At 46.5% G+C, this 23,398-nt stretch overlaps 1 protein-coding gene and 1 long non-coding RNA gene across 4 annotated transcripts in view; both read left to right on the top strand.

Moving 5' to 3' along the window:
• CAMTA1 (calmodulin binding transcription activator 1) overlaps positions 1–23,398 on the top strand; it is a 225,276-nt gene that overhangs the window by 8,401 nt on the left and 193,477 nt on the right. The window contains exon 2 of the mRNA XM_084220356.1: positions 2,136–2,254. Within this exon, the coding sequence (XP_084076482.1) occupies positions 2,136–2,254 (119 nt within the window). The remainder of the gene's footprint in view (positions 1–2,135; positions 2,255–23,398) is intronic.
• Positions 11,204–20,003, top strand: LOC311162163. Of its 3 annotated transcripts, none has more exons than XR_014616691.1 (4): positions 11,204–11,289; positions 12,269–12,599; positions 14,027–14,193; positions 15,045–20,003. It is a non-coding gene; the product is annotated as an uncharacterized lncRNA (long non-coding RNA). The 3 variants fall into 3 exon arrangements; XR_014616692.1 differs by having other exon boundaries at positions 14,023–14,193; XR_014616690.1 differs by lacking the exon at positions 14,027–14,193.

Here is a 23,398-nt window from a genome sequence, read left to right as displayed (position 1 = left end):
CAAGTGCAGGGAAATAGTGGTGACAGTCATAAGTGCAGAGCATTGGCTGGGGAAGGGAAAGGATGTGCCCAAAAACGCATGTGGAGTTGATACCTTTTGAGGCTACCTAGAACAGAGGCTAGACAGTGTTAAAGGAATAAAGTAGATTTATTAAAAGGCATTAAAGGATACACCTTGGGCAGTACCAGAGCCTGACTGAGGGTACACCCAAGGTGGATCCCAGGTCACGAGTTTTCACACTTTTATAACTTTTGGTCCATTTCCATATTGGGATTAATTGTGTGATTACAGCTTCAGGTTATGCAGTTCCATCCTCCCAGACTGCTCTCCTCAATTCACTGTTGTTTACACATTTTGAGCCTGAAGCTGCAACAGTGTCCTTGGTTCTGGGGGTGGAAAAGGATTGTTTTGTGTGACTGAACTGTGAGGAGAACTTGCTAACACTTACTATGGAGTTCAGAGTTATATACTAATGCAGTACAGAATCTGGATAATATGAAAAGTAAAACTTAAGGCATCAGATTCATGGTCAAAAATACTCAATATCCAATAAAAATCCTGGAATGGCAAAATGGAGAGCACCCTCTCCCTGATTTCTTTAGCAGTCCAGCAGAAATCAATCCTGCCTGGCTGCTCCTTGCCCAGGAAGAAGTTGGGAAGTGGCAGCCCTGTTGATTTAGTCCAACACAGGCTCACAGTAAAGTTCCCAGTAACTCAAGGAGCGTGCAGGACTCATAAATTACAGAGCAGCTCACGTTTATCATACACATCGCTGCTTATCTTGTAAACTCATCTGCTGGGCTTGCACGAGCAGTTGATTTAACAGCATGTATATTGTTGAACTTGACACATCCAAGAGTCTAATCAAGCTTTAAGAATACCAGGGATGTCTGGCTGCTGGTGTGAAGTCTCTGCAATTCCTAAGTAATTTCTAAGAATGATCGTGGGCCAGGCTCTGTCGGGTTCACTGCAGGTCACAGGGAATGTCTGTGTTGCACAGAATTGCAGAGGAGTTTTATCATAGTGCTGGCATGTGTTTTATAACATAAAATGATTAGATGTGTAAAATGAAGTTAATGTCCTTTTTCTGTACATTTTCAAGTGGGAAATTACTATAAATTAATTTTGTAGGGTAAAATACCAGTGAGTAACTGTAGTGCTTGTGTAGCACTGTCCAGGATCTGTCATGGGATGCATGAGGCTGGTGGAAGATGACAGAGGTATGGTGTGTTTGGAGGGAGAACTGATAAAGTTCTGCATTGTGGCTGGTCTCTCTTATGCTGCTGGTCCAGTTCCTTTTCCTGTGGAGACTCCTTGATAAACATGTGCATTTCATGGATGCTTTGATTTGTTTGATGGTTTTAAAGGGTGACAGACACCTTCAGGGTGCTGCTGGTGTGGGATTGCAGGGCTTTCTGGGACTTGGGTCTTTTTAAGAGGAATTGATGTACCTTCTACATATTTAGTAATAAAAAAGAATAATTTTATATTATTTAGTATTTCTGCTTTTGAGACCCTTGGGCATGGTGAGATAGGAAAATTCCATCCCTCTTCCTCACTCTCATGTTGAAGAACTCTATTTACTTTCTGAGTTGTGAATGGAAATAGAAGTAACCTGGGTTTGGTCAGGTATGGTGTGTTTTAGTTTTAAATGAACTAATAGACCTTGAGTTGCAGTTCTGCTGCAGCTTGACAAAATTATAGCTGGTGCTGGGGCTCTGTGCTTATTTACTTGCAAATCCTGTCAAGTGTGAACTTCATTTATGACTTCCCTGGCAGGTCGTGCCGCTGTGGTCACAGCTTCTACAGTGTTTTGTTGCTGTTGCTTGTAAAATTTGCCACTGAGGGAAATAATGAGCTAAAATAGGCACAGGTAAGCACATACAGGCTCCTTGTGTCCAAATCCATTGAAGTTCTTCTAAAACTTTGCAACTGGAAAGAATTAAACTGTGTTTATGTTTCTGAAATAAAGTTGCAGTTTCAACAGAAAGCTGTTATTTGTCTTATTGGCATGGCAAATTGCTCTTTTTGGACAAGGGAACTGGGGGATCTCCAAGTCTTGTCCTTGCTTGAGTCTCCTGATTGCGTCCACCCATTCTCCTGTGTGTACATCATGTGTCTCCTCTTTTTTCTAGATGATCATGGGAACAGCAATGGCAGTCATGTAAAAATCTTTTTACCGAAGAAGCTGCTTGAATGTCTACCAAAATGTTCAAGTTTACCGAAAGAGAGGCACCGCTGGAACACTAACGAGGTAGTTAAATCTCTTACTTATTCTTAAATGTACCAGCTTACTTAATGCTTATGGATTGTTTTGTGAGAGCATGCCATGCCAGTTACAGGATATGAATTTCCTGGCTCTGGAACCTGTTCCATAAATAATAAGTCATAATACATACTGAAAGTAAGCTTTAAGTGAGACTTGAAGGCAAATGTGGAAGTTGACTTCTGTTTTAGACTTCTAGGAGTCTATTGCTCGTGTGTGTGACTTGTCTCAGAGTCAAATTTCACATCACCTTAATGGCCTGTTTTGAAATGGTTTAAAATTAGATAGGTGTGTTTGTACCATGATGAATCAGGTGTTACTTTCCTGTGCATGAAGAGTTCAGAAGAAAAAAGTGGTGTGTGTTCTTTCCTGCCACACAGCATTTTGGGAAATAACCAGTTTTCCTCTGTCTGAGTAATCTTGTTAAGAAAAAGGAAAACACAGAACTGTTTTTTTTTTTACTGGGATCCAGTTACTCTGAGTATGCTGGTTCACAGATCACCAGTTACTGCATTATGGTTGGGGTAGTTTAAATAAAAAAGAAGTATTTTAAATTCTCTGGGCTAAGGTGAAGTTAAAGAACAACCCAGGTAGCTCTACAATCCCTAGGCTTTATTCCTGCTGTGCAGCAATGCTGAATGTCCCATGGCAATACCCACTGTGTGTAGTTTTAGTTTTTAGTAGCTCTGTCTTAGTGTAGCTTTGCCATATTTATGGGAATCACTTAATAATAGAGGAAATCTACTTGGAGAAATGACTAAAACTCCATTTAGTGTCTGCTTGTTGAGAGCTGACTGGTCCTGTTTCTCTGATCCCTCGTTTGTAGATCTAAACTTGTTAACAGAACCTGTGCTCGTGAGTTTAGCACCTGCAAGTGGCAGCTGAGTGCAGGATCAAACACAGCTCACTTCTCTGTGTGTGTTTGCCGAGCGTAGAATCAATCACAGAGCAGTGACTGTGTGTATTTTTCAAAATTGGAGTCCTTACCCCTCTTCCTTTTGGTGTCTGGAAGTTACAGTCAGGTATTTATTTTTAACATAGCCAGTAGTGTGAAAGAATGAGTTGGGTCTTTGGGGCAGTTGCTCACCTTGGCTTTTTTGTGTAGATGTTTTTGTCTAGGGTCATTTGAATTGAAGTGTAAATCATAGAAAATGTGGGTTGCTGTTTATTCTGTGATAGTGTTTGTATTCCTGGGGACAGGGCGTGGAGCAGTGGCAATTCCAGTGGCTCTGACAGATGATGTTTGCACAGACACAGTTGGGGGCAAGCAACCTCTGCACAGGTTTGTGACAGAATGATGTTCTTCCCTCTTACTGGAAAGAGCTGCTTGGGGTGGGGTTTAGTCACTTTAATGTTGCTGCTGTCCCCAGTGCAGAACTTTGTGCACACGTGGCTTTGGGTAGGATAGATGTGTGGAGCTTCCTATGAGTACAGGATGTGCAAAGTTCATTATGCAGCTGGAAACTGTTATTCATTAGCAAAAGCAGGAACATGCCGGTGCTTGGTGTGGTGTATTTGGTTAGGAGGAGAATTTGGGAGTGTGGCTGTTCTCCTAAGGGTCATGTCAGTGTTTTGGGGAGCAGCTCTGCTGGTGCTCACCAGTGTATTTCTGGTGGGATTGTCTGGTGCTGTAATTCTGGAGGGATTGGTTGCTGATAGACGCAGGTCATCAGCTGGGACATTAAAACCAGACTCAGCCCCTGATATTCTTATTCTTATGTCAGATTCCTCTCATTTGTATCCCCTCTTCACAAATCTCTCACTGAGGCTGTTATGCCATGGGGATGTTGAGCTGGGTCTGTCCATGCGTTGTAGCTTGTGCTGACTCTGCCTGCCTGTGTGGTGTGGTGCAGTATCCCTGTTGCACAAGAGCTTTTCTTGTGGCCTGAGATTTTTTGGCCCCATTAGCTCAGAGGGGGGAAAAAATAGAAAAAGCCAGAGTCTTATGCTTAGATGAAATCTTGGAAATTTGTGTTAATTATGGGGGAGGAAGGAGCTGAGCTTCCAGATTTTACTGCCTTCCCCACCCCCAATCTGAAAGTTTAATTCTGTGCACTGTTATAAAACTTGAAATTTTCTTAGGGTATAATTGAATAATAATGTTGGACTACATTCCCGAGGCATTCTTAAGGGAATAAATTTTTTCATCTCCGTACACAGGTGTTCTGCCTGTGTTAGTGAAGACAGAAGTTGTAAAGGAGAGAAGAAAAAGTTGTATTTTTTGCAGTGGTATTTCGAGAATTTTTGTACTGATTTCAGAATCCCTGTCCTGTGTGTGAGGCATCTCCTGGACAGAGAGGTTTAGTAAAGGGTGGAAAATAAATGAAATGCCTAAACAACTTACAGATCTGAATGTGTGTGACAATGCTGTCCTCCCTCAAATGGTGTGTGTCGGGCAGTCACAGGTGTGGAGTCTCTCCATGAGCTGCAGAGTGTGAGTGTAGCAGACATTGGTGTTGGATTTATCCCCAGGGGTGGTGGGGGTCAAACCCCCTAACCCAGCTGCGACCTGACTCCTAAACATTCCCTTTTGCGGACTTATGCGTGGGGATGGTTCAAGAAAGCGTGAACATGGCTCTTGCCTGTCTCTTGTGGCCCTGAAGCCCAGCACACAGGTGTTCCCAGCTGTGGGGGTGGTGGGCAGTGCGATGAGCATGTGCAGTCGCTGGGGCTTGGACTCCATCGGGTCCTTGGTGCTGCTGGTGCAGAGGTCAGGGAGCAGCCAGGGTAGAGCATCGCCATGGGAACACTGCAAATAGCTTTTTCTGAGCACTTACGTCTGCAGCTTGAGAATGATGGTTAGATGTTACTCAGAATTGGGTAGTTGGGAGGGAGAAACTGTGTCCTCTGAGAGCTGGGTGGGCTGCGGATGACTTTACATGTCGTAAAATCACGTGATGAGCAGTGAGAGAAATGGAGCGCTTAAAAATGGTTCAAACATGTTATTGAGGTGCTTGCTTTCCATAGGATCGTGCATTTGCAACTGAAATGTTTGATGGAAATACATTTCCATACCAAGATGTCATCTTGTCTTAAATCAAGTTTATAGCGGTTTTATATTTCCTACTGAAGGAAGTGTTCCGTCTAATTCAATTTTTTTTACCAGAGATAGAAAATCTTAAGTTAAGCCTAGCAATTTAATTACAGATTTACATTTTTGAAATGCCTGTAAAGGTGCATTGTGCTTATTTCTCCAGCTCTGGGAGAGGATAGAGACGGGGCTTTCATATTATTTCTCACATTAAGACAAATGAGTTAGTTGTGAGAAACTTCTGCAGTGCTTTGTGCTTGTGAGGGAGTTTTTCACTCTAAGGGTTTAGTTGTTGTTCGCTGTGAACCATTTTAGGGTTTGTGAAATGCAGATCCAGTTCGGTTTCAGTGAGTGGATGGAGCAAAGGCTTCTGGCTCAGAATGCTGGCAGTGCGCCTTGAGCGAGAATTTTGGGAGCCCTGGATCCCGTCTCCCTTCCGTGGGAGCGGGGCTGGGTTCTCAAAGCAGGGCTGCACAGAGCCACCCTCCAGGTGCCCCAGCTGAACTCATGCGTCCCCTGACAGAGGTGGTGAAGGTGGTGCCTCATTACTGTTAGTCACTTTGGGCAGCAAGATATGTTGTCTGCAGGAGATGCATCCCGCTGCTTTCTGTCTCGGAAGCGGGAGCTTCCCGGGGTGCTGGGGCTCAAGGATGTTGGAGTAACCTTGTCTCTGCTCAGCGCTTGCCAGACACCGGATTGCGGCTCTGAACAGAGATGCCGTTCGTTAACAGTTGGCAGCCGCAGTCATTAATCATCCTTGTAAACACTTAATGACACGGTGCGAGAAAGAAGAAAAAGTTAAACATTGGAAATGTAAAATGCTATCTTGGGCTTTGGTTCCAACAGGATTCTCTATTTACAGTCTGTTGGGAGAAGCCCAGAACTTCCATGGTAGAAAAAGCCAGCGGCAATTGCTCCATGTGCTTAGGCTTGTCTGGAGGGGCATGGCAGAACTGCCCTGCTCTCTAGAGTCAGCCAGCATCCACATTTTGCAGATTCAAGGCTCAGGTACTGCTTGGGAGAGTATTCAAATAATGCAGTTATGAAACTGTATTTGAGCATTATTTAGCATAGGAAGAAACCCTCTGCCTCTGCTGCCTGGGGGCCCGAGTCGCGTGTTCACTGACATCTCGATGTGCTCTGGCGTCCTTGCTTTGCTCGCATGACAGTGACATTCTCCTTTTCACTTGACAACGAATTATTTGCCATCTTTTCTCTAAAGCACAGAGAAGATCTTGAAGCTTTAGAGAATTGCCTGAGGGACGTGAGGGACCCAGACTGATAGGGGGAGCGAGTCTGGAGCCTTGGGGCTGGCTGTGATGCTCTGAGATGCTGGCAGGGAGGAGGTGAAAGCAATGCGTTCTTGCAGCCTGCTCCTCCAGCTCCCCTCGGCTGCCGGCAGCTGAGTGGCGGGCAGCTGGTCACCGCACGGCTCCTGTCGCCGCACGTTTGTACATCAGAGCCCCGCTCTGCTGCAGACCCAGCAGCAGGGTTACTGCTACTGCTTTTTTTTTCCTTTTTTTTTTTCCCCTTTTAATGTTTCCAAGTGTCTTTTAGAAATGACTCTTACATCAGAAAACTTAAAACCTCCTTGTTTTAAGGCTGCCCAGGATGGTTCGGTATATTGTAACTCCGCACTGCATGTTCCAGTCCATTCCCTTATTCACCAAAGTAGCTGAATGTGTTACAAATATGTGGTGTTGAGAAAGTATATGGGACCAGTTTCTATTACCAGCTCAGCTGGAGCAGGGAAGGGTTGTTGGTCTAGGTCACAGTGTCCCCTCAAGATGGCAAAACTCCGTGGAAAAGGAGCAGTGTTCAGTACAGCTCCCTGTGGACTCTGAAGTCCAGCATGTTTTTTAAGATGCTTTAAATCAATTAATTCAGATGTGTTCAGCTGGAGCTCAGGGTTCCCAAAGCCAGAGACTGCTGGCAGCTGGTGGAGAACCCTGTGCCTGCTTAGGAGCACTCCCAGGGCTGGGACATCCTTGCAGTCTGTGTCAGCTCTGGGGTTTCTCAAAAGCAATAAGAATATTGAATTTAGACTAATTGCCTGGTGCCCACGTGATTGCAGTATAAAATACTCCGATGGTAATGGCAAATGCTGTTACTAGAAATGCTGTTGGTTTCTGTTCCACCTGATGATCCCCCACTGGAGGAGCAGCAAGGAAGTGGTTGCAGATCAGCTTGTGCGTGCTCCCACATAGCAGCTCCTCTTGCCCCCATTGCTGTGGCACCTGGGGGTGCCCTTGGCCTGGTGCTGAGCTGGGGACTGAGGCACATTACAACAAGGGTTTGGGAATGGCAGGTGGCACCTTGTTGGGAACAAAGTGTTTGCCGAGTGCTGGAGCAGCCAGAACATCCATAAAATGCAGAGTGCCAGTGTCGGTTCTCAGCCTTTATTTCAGTGGTGATGGTCTGTGAGGTGCTGTGCCTCAGAGGGACCTGTCCCACCTGGCTTTGTCACCAGCGAGCTGGGGGTGCCTGCACTGCCAGCTCATGGTACTGTGCGTCCAGAGCCTGCCCCTTCTCTTGGCCACCAGAAGGAATGTGAGGAACCCACTTGCTTTAAAGAAGAAAGAGCTCAGCAAGTGAAATGTGAGGGAAGGAGTATTTGCAGTGTGAGGAGAGCAGAGCTGTAGCGAAGTGTTGGTACACCTGACTGGGGCTGTCTGGCGTGTGGGGGTGGCTCCTCCCGCTGCGCATGTGGTTGGGCTCTGAGGCTGATCGGTGAGCGAGACGGCAATTTCTCCAACAGAAGCACTTAATTGTGGGTTTATTTTGTGAAATTAATGAAATCCTGTGCTTTACTTAAATGTGCAAAGCAGGAATGTGTTGCTGGCGTTGTGTTTGCAGTTCCTCAGTTGTGTTTACAGCCCTAGTGACTGCTGTGAGCAGGCTGAGGATTGAGCAATATTGGAAGGTTACCTACCAATCCGGGTGATTTTGAACAAGGGCTGTAATACCTGTCCGTGCTATTCTGTTCATGCTCAAACACAGATAGATCCTCATCTTCCTCTTAGGAAAACCTGGCTTTTTTCCCTTCCCTTTGGTTCATGTTAGGGTCAGTGAAAAAGAGCTGATCTTGTAACACTGGGCAGTTAGTATGTCAGAGTGCTGGAATTGGAGTGACTCCTGTAAAGCAGACCAAACAGAGGGTTTGGAGTAATTCACTGCCCCCTTTTTTTTTTTTTTTTTAATTCCAAGTTAATTCATAATGAATTAACTTTTTTACACTTAACAATAGCCTAAAGAAAAAAAAAACCTTCATAGTTAGTTTTAGCGTATTGTACACAAAGTATGAAATGTTGATGGTATTTAACCACCTGACTGTCATTAGTGACCTGTCACAGTACCTCTGAATATTGGTCAGTGGTATTAGGGTTTTGCTGTTTGACACTTCCAGGTTCCTCCACAGAATGGGTGTTGTGAATGACCATAGTTCAGCAGCAACAAATGTGTGTCCAGATACCTGGACAGTGACTCTACAGTGGCTCCAAATCCTTTGTCTGTCTTGTGTGAAAATAAGGTGGAGTATTGCTTCCTCCAGTTGATTGATCTGCTGTGCTTTTCCTAACCTGTCATCTGTTGTGGCTTGTCCTTGTTAACTGTACATGATTATCCTGAAAGGTAGTATCAAAAACAAAAGTGGAATCTGGCGTGTGGAGTTACTGGTTATGGAGACTCTTCTTGAAACATGAGTGAGTCAGGAAGGTGGATTAATTCAGTTAGTATTTACCTGTTTATCTGCAGGAACACCAGCAGTAGTGGTAGGTACCACTGCATTGTGTATCTGTGTCTCTGGCTTGCCCAGCACTTAGTAAAATACTCACTGCTGTTACACAAAGTGTACTTCTGTGTTATGCAAGGAAAGTGGTACAACAAAGTCAATTTAGAAACTTTTAGAAACTCGGTCTCTCTGCCAAAGGCTGGCATGTACACAGGAATTGGTTTACTTGGCAAATGAATGGGAATTGAGGAGATTGTATTTTGTAGAGGATTGAAATCCTGTCATCTTGGTCTCAGGTTTGCTGCTGCTTAGGGTGGCTGTTTCATTTGGAAGAGAAAAATCAGAGAATTTAGATTAGAAAGAAAAACTAGATATGAAGGAAAAATTAGTGCTAATGAAAGCAAAGGTTTTCTTCTGCTGGGCACTACCTACAGAAAAGAGGGAAAGAAGCAGTGGTCTTTGTGGGGAACAGTGTCCTAGGGACAGCAGGAGAAGGCATAATGCACTGCAATGGGGGGAAAGAGAGCCCAAGTCTCTGTGCTCATTCCTTTGTGTCTGGTGTCTGTGCTCTGTTGTTGACAGACTGGAGGAGCTGGGAGCTGTTTGCAGCACACAGCCCTGGACCGAGCCAGGCACTCGTGAGCCCCGTAGAGCTGTCCCACCTTGGGTTTGTGCCTCCCCATTGTTGTCCCAGGGCTCAAATCTTCCTGGAGTTGCCTAAAACTCATCTTTGCAAATTTTCTGTTACCTGAGAAGTTGTGAGGGAGCCCCATGTTGGTGTGTCCTGCAGACATGTCCCTGTCATGCACCTCTGAGGTTCCTGAGCTCTGGGGTCTTCCTGGTCACACAACTGGTGTTGATGCTTTCAGACTTAATTATCTGATGAGTCACTGCAAGTCTCTGTCTGTGCTGTTGAGTTGTTGCAGAGTTGCTGGGTACCCAAACTGCTTTCTTTGATATCGAGGTTGTCTGGCACATCTGCAGTGTGAGCTGTGGTGAGAGGAGGCAGCCCAGCACAGCAGTGAGGGAACAGCAGAAATGTGGAATTGCTGGTTTGGCTCACAGAAACTGGAATTGATAAATGCTGGAAATAATGGCAGGAACTGAGTTTTAAGGTCAACAAGCAGTAGTTTTAGCAGGAGGGCTTGCCAGACACGGTTGCTGAGGGGGAATAAGGATCTTCTTGCATTCTGCAGCAGGTTCCTGACTGTGACACGCATGAAGCAGGAATGACATGGAAAGATGAGATGTTTTTGGAAAAACATCCAGGCAGACTAGATCCTTGTGCTACGTCTCAGTGGGTGATTCTCTGACACTGGGGGCTTCTTTGCCTACAAAGGCAGGATTTTGTGCAGGGAGTTTTTTTTCTTGCCTTCAAGCACAGGGCTGGTTTGGTCCAGATAAGAGTCTCCCAAAACTTAATGCCTTGCCAGGCAGGGGGGAGGGATGCTGGAATGAAGAGGAATGAAATGCCCTTGGTGGTTGTCTTTCTCCAAAAGTTATCTGATGTAAATATTACGTTCCCTGCATAAATTTAGTATAGATAATTGACTGCATCTTGCTTGGAAATGGGTACCAAAGGTTGTTTTATGGCTTCTGTGTAATTGAAATTCCAGGAGGAGAGGCCTTTGTCTTGGAAACCACATTTGAATTACTTTTTTATTGGAGTGTTAAAGCAATACGTTACAATGTGAGGGGTTCAGTGTGTGTGTGTGTCAATAATTACCAGATTTCCACAGTTACAGTGAATAAAGAAAACTGTTGAAAAAGCATGTCAAGCTTTCTCTGAAAAGCTGCCATCCAACAGTTGTGTTGACAGCCAGGAGTGTTCTGACCTAAGCAGAGCCTCCTCGGCTCAGGTAGGGATCAGTGCCAATGCAGGACCTGCAGCTGACGCTTGGGCTGCGCAGCGTTTGTGAAACAAGAAACCAACGCTCCAACATGGAAATGGGAAAACTTTAAGGAGCCTGTCTACAGGGAGGTTAATAATAACAAGCCAAAGTGGCTGGAGTTGTCCAGCATGGCTGCAGGAGGGGCAGTGGCTGCAGGAGGGGCAGTAGCCACCGGCACAGGAGAGCAGCTGAGTGTGCTGCCGTGGGCTGGGTGTGGAGTGGAGAGCTTTGATGTGCTTCCATAGAAGGTTCTAGTTTTACTCACTGAAGCTCCTTTGTTTTGCAGAGATCTTGATGCAGACGCCCTTTTGGATTTCTTTTTAATAGTGTGTGACCCTTCACCTTTGATCCCTTGACCTGCATTACTTTGGTAACCATTTCATTTTTTTAATTTCATTTCATTTTTAATTTTGGTGTGTAAGCTGTAACATTTCATCATTTTAAACTGTAGCATTCTTTGACCTCCCCAGATGTCTTTTTTCTTTTCTATGAGGATGCCCAATGTTGCCTTTTCTTGAATAAACGTTATTTCAGTTGTTAATAAAATATGTATTTTTCGTTGGTTTTTGCTTCTTTTAAGTTTAACTGTGTATGTGGCCTGTATAATACTTCTTTTGATCTGTGTTCTCCCACTCAATCTATTTTGATATTTATGTACATCTTTGCTTTTAATTCACGTTTTTTCTACAGTTGTTTTGTTCAGTGAATCCCATTCTTGTGGCCTGTCCATGGCCCATCACTGTCCCTCTCTAGTCAACCTTGGTAGCTTAAAGTAACCTTGGAGCATTTCAGATATACTTACAAATAAAAACTATTCTTTGCTGTTAAATTTTTTTTTCCGGTCCTGAAGTTAACTTTTCCTAACCATCAGCTCCAAACTGATAGCTGTTTTAATAAAAGATTAGGCTTCAGACCAAAATGAAAATCTCACTTCAAACTCAATTTGCATTTATTTTTCTGTTATCCTTGGAGCCCAAAAGGAAGTTATCAATGCTTGGAGCTGTGCTTTAGGCACGGCTGTGCTTAGGGAAGCAGCGTTGTGTGTACGTGGGATGGCAAAGCCCCCAAAGCTTAGTTGGTTCTTTCCATTTTCCTCTTGAAAGGGAAGCAGTGGATAAGACAGATTTTGGCCAGATTCTATTTTTATCTGGTAAATGATCATATGAAATCCACTGAGCATGGCCCACTGAAGTACAGATTACTTTTTAAGTGTCTCATTATTTTATTCTCTAACATTTAATGCTGAAGTTTTAATTGCACACAGATGAAGCTGCTAAATGAGCACTGAAATGGATTTAGGTCTTCTCAGAGCCTTGTTGATGCTTATAAAACTTTATATCATTCATTAGGACTACAGATTAAAATTGTAGCGAGCTATTCACTTAGTGCCACTGGGCTCTGCTGGTGCCTGGCCTCTGGAGGAGTCTGAAGCTGACCTGAACACCCTCCTGCTGACCCTTTCCCCCAGGAAACTGGACTGCATTTGACTCTGCTCCCCTGTCTGGGGGTCCTGCTGACCTCCAGAGCTGAGCCTGAGGCCTCCTTCCCCCCAAGTCCTCTGTGAGTCTTGAGGGATTCAGCCCTAGCAGGTTCTACCCAGTTCATCTAGTGAGGATGCACCATCAACACCAGAACCTGCTTCAGGAAACACGTTTGAATTGGCATCCCTGCCTGAGAAAGGTATTTCCAGCACTGATCTGTGTGCTTAACCACAAGATCCCTGTTTTTCAACTGCCCTTGTGTGGCAGAATTGCCTGGTAAAATAGTGGCAGATCCAGTATTCACAGAATTCCCTGCTCAGCACCTCTGTGTTACTGTGTGAGTTTCTCTGACCCTGTGGCTGTGAGCTGTGCTGGACTGTCACAGCCTCTATCAGTGCTTGAAGCATTCAGGTGGATTTTCCTTTCCCCTCCTGTTCCAAATTCTAGCTGTAATTGTTTCTGTAGACCTGGAGTTGTCAATGCTGGTACACAGACTGCTGCTCCTCACTGAGCCTGTCTGGGATAGCTGGGATTTGGCTTTGGCTTGGGTTTAATGCTACCTGTCATCCTGAGGAGAAGAGGAATCCTCCAGAAACCATCTTAAGCCATTTCTCCAGTCTCCAGAACAGGGGTTTTAAAACTCAGTGGGAAAAAATACTTACTTTGCCCAAGAAAACCCCTTGAAGACTCTTTTTCTCCTCATAACACATATTTTATGTTGGCAGCAGTTAGATGTGAATGCTCTGACTTTCCAGGGCAGCAGTTCTTTAAAACCTTTATTTAAATGTCTGGAAACTGAAGGAAATCTTCCTTGTGCAGAGGGCTGGCTGTTGGCTGCCTCCTGCTAGAACAAATAGCAGGGAGGAAGAAGAAATGCAATAAAAATGTCTGATGTTGGGAATTGGAGTAATTAATTAAAAAACAGCTTAAAAGATGGTTAGAATGTCTTGTTTCTTTTTTTTTTTTTTGTCTCATTTCATGTTTTGTCATGTCCATCCTGCCTTCTTTCATAAGGTAAGCACTCTGACCCATGGCATTCTCTGGGTGTAGCTCCCAAGGTGGTGGGATGATAGAGTGATGCATGCTTTGTTGTGATATTTCCACGTATCGTGTTAGACGCAGATGGTTATTCACAGTAATTGGTGTAAATAATATGGGTTATGCCTGTTCAGCTATTGCATGGGCTTCCAGGATGCTAGAGCTGCTGAGGGAGGAGGAGGTCCAGCCTTTGGGAAGGGACAGATAGGAATTGTCCCTCATTTCCTCTTTAAAACACAGTAAACATTGGCAAGAAAAGCTGCTTTGTTGACCCAGCAATAGCACTGCTATTTGCCCCAGTGTAAAATCTGTCCCTGGGTTTTGCTGCAGTGCTGCTGGGATACAGCAGGAACAGCAACAGCTGACCCTTGGATGGCAAGAGATGATGGAACTTAATTCACTTTACTGAGCTTGTTTTTCACTGAGCAGTAACTCAAATACATGTTTTCATCAAACACTTAATCAAAGAACTACACAAATGCTGCAAAATGTTTGCAAAGCAAAACATTTGTCTGTTTAGATATTGAGAGAATACTCTATTGAGAGATTTGTTCCTGCTTACGAGGTTTTTCTGTTACTCAAAGCCAGAATGTTGACAACATCCACTCCTGAAACAAGTCTTAATTTTGAAATCTATGCAATATCTTCTGCTGCTGGAGGCTTTTATGTATTAACCTTAACAGAAGGCTGAAGGGCTGAAATGAAATCCTTGGCACATGTACAAGATTCAGAGCGTTGCATGTCTTGCAGTTCAGGTAATGCAGCTGGGGTTGGATTAACCTAATCTGCTTTATTCAACCTAATAGACACCTGTGTGTCATCTGCATGTGCTACTTATTTAATAAAACATAGGCAGCAGCAAATTGCTCACTTTGGTCTGACTTCTTTGAAAATCAGATATATTGGTCAGCACAAATACACCATTTTCTGTTAACACTGAAACTCATCCAGAGGTGCAGGATGAAAGTGTAGGACAGGTCTGTATCCCCTGCCCAAGATTGTGCCTGGGAAAACACAGATTTCCGTGTAGCACCTGACCCTATGCAATAAACTGACCAAGTGCCAGCTAACCCTACTCATGTTTCAGGGCTGGTGGGTTCTAGGCTTGGATCCTGCTGCTCCCACTGCTCTTGTGCTCAGAGGGGAAGGGAATTCCCCCTTTCCAGAGCAGAGCCTGGGTGCTGCTCTGGCCTCACAGGCTGTTGGGGCAGGACCGCGATCCTTGGCAGCCACTCTGCAGGGAGGTTCTCTTTAGGGTGGGGGTGAATTTCTCAGGCTTATCACCCTGCTTGCTGCTCTGGGTGTATGATGGTTTTCAAAGTCCTTAAATAATTTAATTATTGCTCCTGCTTTAATCTCTAACTTCTCGACATGCATTAAGGACTCTGATGGCTGAGGGGTTGAGCTGGCGCCATTGGGCAGCCAGCCCTGACCCTCTCCTGTGCTTCTGCTTTTCCTCTGCTTCAGAAGTAGAACTGTAGCCCTTGACACCCTGCACTGGCTTTGTGTCTGCTAGAGCAGGTCCTCTGCCTGTTCCCCGCTCTTAGCTGCACATTCAGCTCAGAAAATGCTCAGTGATAAACATGTGTTTTTATTTCTCCTTCAGGTTTGGCTTGTCTGCTTTTCAGCTCTTCTAGACATTGGAAATTCCAGTGTATGTTTATTTTCTCTGGATTCCTTCCCACAAGACAGAAGTGAATTCAGCATGGATTATTGGGGAGAGCCTTGGCTGGGAATAAGGATAATTGCAGCCTCTGGCTGTGCCACAGTTTCACTGATGATTTCTTTTAAGTTACTCACCTGCACTGTATCTGTTTCCTCAGCTGTAAAATGTGGGTAATTACCTCCATTGTAAAATGTTACAGGGTCTGCTGGTAATTATATGAACGAAGTGCTAATTACAGTGATTATCCCTTGGACCTAGTCTAGATCTGGCTGATGTTCCTGTTGTGATGAACGTATGAAACAAATACTACAACTTGCTTTTCTCCATTCTTTGCGAAGGGCCTGGGAGGTGCCGTGTCACACGATGTGTTCCCAGTGAGAAGCTCTGCTGCCCTGTCACCCAGGTCCCTCTGTTCATTTCTCATTCCCCTCCACCCTCGTGTGTTACAAGGCCGTGGGTTGAGGAATTACTGATTCAGTAGTTGGAGCCACATATGATCTGATAGCCAGGGTTTATGCTGAGGCTTTGCTTTTCCTCTTGGGGATCTGTAGAAGGCAGCAGCCAGGGAACTGCTCCCGAGGTACCACTTGGGCTGGGGCCAGTCTGTGCTGCCTAGTGGCCTCCGTTCCTTAAGAAGTTCTGACCTTGATGCCAGGAGAGGTGTCCTTCCAGCTGTGGAGATTATTTCCCTCCTGTAAAAGCCTACAGCTTCAAGACTTTATTATCAAACATTTTATTTGCCTTTCTCTTCTCCATTTATTTAGGGCACATTTTCTTTGTAGCTGGGAATAGCTCTACTATCCCCTGAGCAGGGGTGGGTAATGGAGGAAGAACTGATATTCTTCAAGGTAGAAATGGAGTGTTCTCCTCCAGAAAATCCTGCTGCTGCTGCTGAGAAAGTGCTGTAGTTTTTGTTGGTAGTAATAAAGTCACATCATATATTCAGTAATGATGAGAGTCTCCTCTCCTATGCAATCCTTGCCTTGCCTGGTCATGGACCTCATGGCACAGTAACAACAAGAATCACGTGCTTGGTTCATCTTGCTGCAACTTTGCCTGCTCTGTTCTGCCACATCTTATTCCCTGCCTTCCTTGTTTCTGCTGGATGGATTTTCTGCCTTTGCCTCCAGCCTCCATACACCTGCTTCCCATCAGCCTCAGCCTTTCTTTGCCCTGGAAGAGCAAGGCTCAGTTATGTCTTCACAATTCAGTAGCTGAGCAGCTCTTCCTTTCTCAGAGTTTGATGAGTGCAATGAATTTTTAACTTTCAGGAGAGGGTTTTAGTTCCTGTCTGGGATGATGGTTTGGAAAGGCTCTCTGGCAATGGGAAGGCAGTCTTTAATTGCAGTTTTGCACCTGAATTTTCCAGACTAGATGCTCTTCTCTGACAGCTTCTGTCTGATTGATTCTCTGGCCTGTTCTTTTCCATGACAGGACACTTGAGTGCTCCAGGGATGGGAGCAATGTGCCACTCCTGATAGGTGAAAGCCTTCATTGCCAGGCAGTGAGGGTATGGAAAGAACTTTTCTTGTTAGGCGGAGGAAAAAGTAGATGAGGGATTATCCTCTCCCACGATTTGCTTTTGCCTTGTTTTAGAGCATCTAAACCAGAGAGGTGTGTCTGTAGTGTGTCTGCACTTCACCTAATGCTCATCTGCCAGACTTGTTTGAAAATCCTTCATTTGGGAAGCAAAAACTTTGGTTTGTTCCTGCAGAAGTATCTACTAAGATGAATTAATGTGGTATGAGAGGCTTCAAAAGTGAATGATGCCATATCTATGTTCTTACTACCCGTTGCACAATTGAACTGGTTTGTGTGCTCTCTGCAAGTCACATGCTGAAGGATGTTAAATTACTGTGTAACCTGGAGGGCATTGTGATTCACATTTGAGATTTATCTAAGTCTAATTTTGCAGCATTCTTGCAATATCTGGAATTTGTGTATCTTGGCACCACTCTGAATGCTGTACATTGAGAGTATAGATAAAACACAATATTTTTTAAAACTGAAATGTTTGGTAACATAATAATTATAAACTTTCTCAAGTCTTCTTTCTCTTAAAAATAAGAGCTGTGTTTTGTTTTCATTGAGATGCAAAGTGTTGCGCAAAATCACTGCAACTTGTGACAAAAATGTTTTAAAGTATCTGAATGAAAATGCAGCATCACCATGAAAACAAAAGTGTTAATGCAAAAATGGTTCCAAACGAGGTGCTGCTAAATGAAGGTTTTCCTGGTTTTGAGAGCCGGTTTTTAAGCAGTGATATCCTCCGTGGGGGGCAATTGCACACCCCAGGGAAGGAGTTGAGGAGCACTTTATCTATGTCAGGGGTTGCTGCAAAGAAACCTATTCATTTTTACTTCTTTTTGTAATTACCTGTCACTGCTCGGTTTGTGAGTCAGTAGGTTACAGATAAACACGCCGAGCGGAGCAGCGCAGCAGTGCCGGGAGCGCCTCTGGCCGCAGCCCCCACGGCTGCCTGGCCTGTCCGGGCCGTGCCGGTGGCCCTGGTGCTTTCGGCATCGCCTCCTCGCCCAGCCGGCCCCGCTCGGTACCGGGGACGTGCCGCGGGCGGGCCGCACGGCCTGGCGGGCCGGCCGGAGCCGCCTGGCCCCGCGCCTCACCGCAGGAGCAGGAGGAAGAGGAGAGTTTCCATCGCGCCCCGTTTGCAGCTGCCCCCGTGTCTGTACGGACGCGGAATCCCCACAGGAGGGTGCTGCGAAGGCACTGAATGTGCAGGTTTGCAGGGAAGATGAGGGCTTGGAGGAGACGGCGATTGTAGGGCAGCCAACGCCGTGGCTCTGGCAGGGAGCGCCTCGGCCGTGCCCGGGGAGCGGCGCGGGGGGAGGCCGCCGGTGGTGCCCGTGGGCTCCCGTGTCCGGGGGTGGGAGTGTGAGCAAAGGCAGCGGCAACACCGACGCTTGGGTGCTGCAGGGTCGAGGGCTTGGTAGCTGCAAAGCGTCCCAGGGCTGTTTCCCTGCCTCCTGCTCGTGGCTGGTGCTGGGACCCTTCCCCTGTGAGCATTATCCGGGTCGTGTGGCTTCTCTCCAGCGAGCCTTGGAGCCACTCAGCTATTTTCCTGCCTGTATGTAGTATGTTTAGTCTGCACAAGTGGCAAAATGCATTTGCTTCCAAGTAGAGAAAGTCTCCAAATTCTGTCCTAAAATATTTTGTAAGTTGGACCCTTTTATTCAGTGTGATCAGATGAGAAATAATGGCAAAACCTCCCTTTGGTGCCGGCTGTGCAGCCCTCTTCCAAATATTTTAGTTAAAGGGATTATTCCTTTTGCATAATACATGCTCATGCCAAAAAACTTGTCTGACAAGGCCAGTTAAGCTGCACATTCATGTGATTCTCCCTTTAGCTGTGTGCTGCTTCACCCTGAAATGGTGTGATCATTTAAAAGTAAACAACTCTCCAGCCGGGGGGCTGCACTCGTTCGCTCTGCCCCTCACTACCTTCTGCTGCTTTTCACTTTTTAAATAAACTTTTGAAACTGAGGATTATATAACTGAAGAAGAGATTTCTCTTTGGGATGACCTCTAGGACACATGGGGGGATTCAGTCTAATTCTGGTACATGGGAGTGTGGGAGCTCTGATCCCTTCCTTTTAATGGCAGCAGGATCAACTGATCTGTTGGAGCTGCGGTAGAGAGGGGTTATAAAATCAGCTACTCATTGCATCAGAGCACCTCACTTGGAAACCTGGGACTGAGATCCATGTGCAAGTCCCTGTAGGGTTCCCTGCTGGCCATGGGGGCATCACAGCATGTGCTGGTTCAGTACCTGGCTTTGGATCCCAGGTGTTTGGATGGAGGACTGTGTTCAGCAGTGATGGTGCTTTGTATTACTGTGGGTTTGGCACTCATCTGAAATTGCATCACCGAAAAACCCTTTTGGTGGGATGGGTGATCCCAAAGTTTGGCTAATACACACTGTGGAAGAGGTGCCTGGCAGCAGTGGGGCCTTTGCCTCAGCACCCGCATGGCAGGACAGAGCTGGTCTCGTATCCGAATGCTGTTAGATCAGCTGCAGGCGAATACAAATAGACTTGGATTTTGGCCCTGTAAAGGGAGACTTTCAGCTTCCCCCGGGAATTCTGCCTTGGCAGAAACCAGCTGTAGTTCAGTGGTTTCTGTTACCAGGCAGAGTCTGTTTGGATGTTAGAAAATTAGAGCAGAAATTCCTGCAGCAGTCAGCTGTGTCTGCGTCACCTCTGTGACCTCTAACTGCTACTCCTGCAAACAGTTGCCATTAAACACAGTCAATAACCCCCTTCTGCATTCCATTGGATCGTCTCTTCCTGCCATCTCAAATGAAAAATAAACAAAAGAGCTTAAGCGTGCAACGTGCTAAATAGACTAATCAGCTGTGAAAATATTTTATGGGGGAATCTGGGGCAAGAGCTGTCAGTGGGAGCGAGCTGATTGGAGCTGCAGCAAAACAGCTCCGGGAGGTGGCCATGGGGACAGAAGGGAAAGATTGTTCAAATGTATGCATGCTATTTTTTTTTACCCCTTTCTGAGTAGTTTTAGGAAATCCCTCCCTCTGTAAATTGATTACCTTTGCACATCAGAATGCCTTGGCTCTAAGTACGCACTAAGCTGCTCCTATGCTGATTTGACTTTGCCTGTTAAATGTAAAACAGGTTTTAATCTTCTCATTTAGATGTTTTAATAGAAAGTAAATGTTTAACTTGCTTTGCTGTGGCCTCCAAATCTTTAATCCGTGGGAATGTTTTTAATGAAAGGAAAACCATGCTTTTGTTTAAAGCATGGGGTGATGCTGCAGGCAGTAGTGCTGGTGGGGGGAATTGCAAACCCACACCAGGAATTTTTGGCACTGGTGGATCCCAGATTTGGGGATTATGGGTTTAGGAATATGCTGGGGAGAGAGACAAGGACCCCGTCTTGGGACAGTCTGGCTGGGAAGGGGTCTGTAACTATGCTGTAAGTTCAGTGTCAGTGATTCCTGCCCCTGAATTCAGAATCATCCCTCTGTTCTGATGATGTTACAGGGCTGTTGCTGCTCCAGCAAGGGAGAGCTGAGCAGAGCCGTGTGCTTGCCAAGGAAACCGCAAAGCAGGCAGCACTGGGTTTTGTTCTGCACACAAAAGGGGGGGTTCTGCTCTTCTGAAGCCACTCAGCTTACTTATGATTTAATTTGATGTAATTTTTTAAAAAAGACGTGTGGCTCTAGGACACACACACAGCTGTGACAAAGTCAAAACTGAACAAGGGGTGGATCATGCAGTAAATGTGGGTAGAAACCACCTAGGGGCAATTGCAAGCACCTGTGCCCACTTTGGGGCAGGACCCATAGCTGTTTGCCCCTTCAGTTCCATTTTCTGCCTCACATTAGAATCGGGACTTTATTAGGTTAAAAGTGCAGCAAGATCTGGAAGATGGAGAGTGCTGCCAAAGGATTTACCTCCGTGTTTCCCACCAGCCTGTGCTGCCAGAAGGGAGATGCTGTTCAAGGCAGCTGAAGGCAGACAGACACCTACAAGGAAGAGCTTCATAAACACAACTTCCCTCATTGGAAAGCCGACTGCACCAATAAAGCTTTGGCTGGGTAAATAAAGTGCTCTGATTTCCAGGCCTGTATTGTAAGTTGTGGAGCTGTAATTGTGTAAGTGCCAGGGTTATAAATAGCGGGTGCAGCTGGCACGGCCCAGCCATGGCACACAGTGGCACCGGTGCTCCGTGGTGAGAATTGGGAGGGTTGTTCTCGTTTGGGTTTTGGCTTCTCCTTTTGCACTCCACGCTTTTCCCACCTGGGCTTGCAGGGACTGGTTCCTGTAGCCAGGCCTGGCTATCCTTTGTGGGACAGGGGCCAGCTTGGACACAGGAGCATCCTGCGGCACCTGGATTTGTACCTGATCTGTGCATCCACTGGGCCGTGTGCAGAAGGCAAGGAGAAGAAAACTATTGGTAAAATAATAAATCGACTTCAAACTGAAACTGTTCATTATTGCAGCGTCAGTACACTTAAGAGGCTGGTGCTGCATTACAGGTGTGTGGATGCCTGTGGAAAATAGAGTCATAAGGGGTGTCCCAGCAGTACCTGCAGTGAAGGATATGCTGTTCTCCACAGGATGACTGCAGAGCAGTTTGCATACATCCATGGGGAAACAGAGCTGCTCCTTCACTGTGCACCAGAGGGATGAGTTAGGTTTTACAACATAGTAACTTGAATACTTAATTTTCTGAGTTGTCATTCTAGTTAAATTAATATGCTTTTTTTTTTCTGTTTGCCTTTTTCTTTTGACTTTTTTTTCTCTTTGACCAAAATCCTAATAACCTAACAGGTCACAGGCACATCAAGATGCTGGGACAGCGCTAAGGGCTGAGGAGAACAGAGCTGGGGCTGTGTGTGGAGGGTTGGGGTGTGGCAGGAGGACAGTGGTGGAAAAATGTTTGCCTTCCCATTGGGAGTGGGGTTGAAACAGTACATCAGGCACGTGTCACCAAAATAATAAAAATACTATGAAAGCAATCAAGTATGCGTTACCCACTTGGCGTTGTTACAGGCGGCTCCTCCCTGTGCAAGGCCAAGCCATTCTGAATTCTTCCCCCGGGATTTGGTGTTAAAACATGTTCGCTGCCAGCTGACAGAAGAGTCAAGCTCGGATTTATTACACGGCACCTGCAGTAAAAAATGACAGATGATGCGAATGTATTTAATTATCATTCAGCGCCACGTCTCTGCTTGCTCCTGTCGTGGGGCTGCAGCTGGCACACACTTTAACTAAAGTCAGTGTGCTTATCTGGAGAGGGGCCCGGAGGAAGCGGCCGGAGGGGGACCGGGTGCTCCTGCGGGGCCCGGCTGGGCAAGCGCGGGTCTCTGCACACACTCGCTCCCCCGTGTTGCCCTGTCCCTGGTCCTCCCGCAGCTCCCGCTCCGCCAGGGAACGCGCTCCCAGCCCGCTGCTGGAATTCCCCGGAGCGCCGGCCGGTGTCCCTGCGGACGGGGGTCCCCGGTGGCATCAGCGTGCGGGCACGTCCGCTGCACAGCCGTGCGGCTGCGATCCCGTCCCAAAGGCCGCTGCGGTTTGCAGCAAGGTCAGGGGGACGCGCCGGGACTGCCGCAGCGGCGCCGGGAACCAACCGCGGCCCCCTCCGCCAGCGTTCACGTGTGCCGGTGAAACACGGGGCGGCGATGCTCTGGGCAGCTCTGCTCTGTGTGTGTGTGCAGCTACATGGACATGCCGGCACCGAGATACCTGCCAGGACATAGATACACACGTGCACGCACAGATAAACACATGCACACAGACACATGCATACCCACAGATAGATACATGCATACACAGATGCATACGTGCATACGCACCTGCATACACACACACGCACACCTGCATACACACACATACACACCTGCATACACACACACACACCTGCATACACACACATACACACCTGCATACACACACATACACACCTGCATACACACACACACACCTGCATACACACGCATACACACCTGCATACACACACACACACCTGCATACACACGCATACACACCTGCATACACATACACACACACCTGCATACACACACACCTGCACACACACCCCCCCCCTGCATACACACACACACACCCCCCTGCATGCACACACATACACAGCTGCATACACACGTACACACATGCATACAGACATGCACACATGCACACCTGCATGCACACATACACACGTGCATACACACACACACACGTGCACATGTGCATATTTGGCATGTTGGAGGTGGCCCAGGTGCTGCTCCCCAGCTGCCTCAGCCCCAGCTGCCGTGGCCTCTCCCAGCTGCTGTCAGTGAGCACTGATGAAGCTGCCAGGGGAACTCGGACAAGCCTGGAGCCTGCCTGGGATGCTTTGTGTTCCTGGGGTGTCCCTGTGGTGCAGAGCCCAGTGTCCCCTCAGCCCTTGGTCCCCTGCCATCCCCCCTGTGCCCCTTGGATGCCAGTGAGTGCTCCTAGTCAGGCAGACCTGTGAGCTGCCACAAGCTGGACCAGTTTTTTTTTGGTGGGGGGAAAAGGCAATCCAAGGGTGAACTGGGCAATTCCTGCCTCCCTGAGGGATGAAGATTTGGGGTTGTTGAGGGGGGGTGTCCTGCTTGCCTTCCTGCTTTGTAAAAGGAAAAGCTGCTGTTGGGGTTTTGTTATCGCTTGTTTGTTGCCTGTGCTCACCAAACCGTGCAGGGAAAAGGGGATTTGGGGAGGATTAAAATATCTGATTCTTGCTGTTATTGAGCCTTTTGGACGTGAGCTCCAGCAGCTCTGTGCTGTGTGGAG

This window comes from Fringilla coelebs (genome assembly GCF_963513975.1).
Source record: "Fringilla coelebs genome assembly, chromosome: 22".
Taxonomy (NCBI): Eukaryota; Metazoa; Chordata; class Aves; order Passeriformes; family Fringillidae; genus Fringilla; species Fringilla coelebs.
The sequence above is the reverse complement of the archived record's forward strand: the minus strand, read 5'-3'. Positions and strand labels throughout refer to the sequence as shown.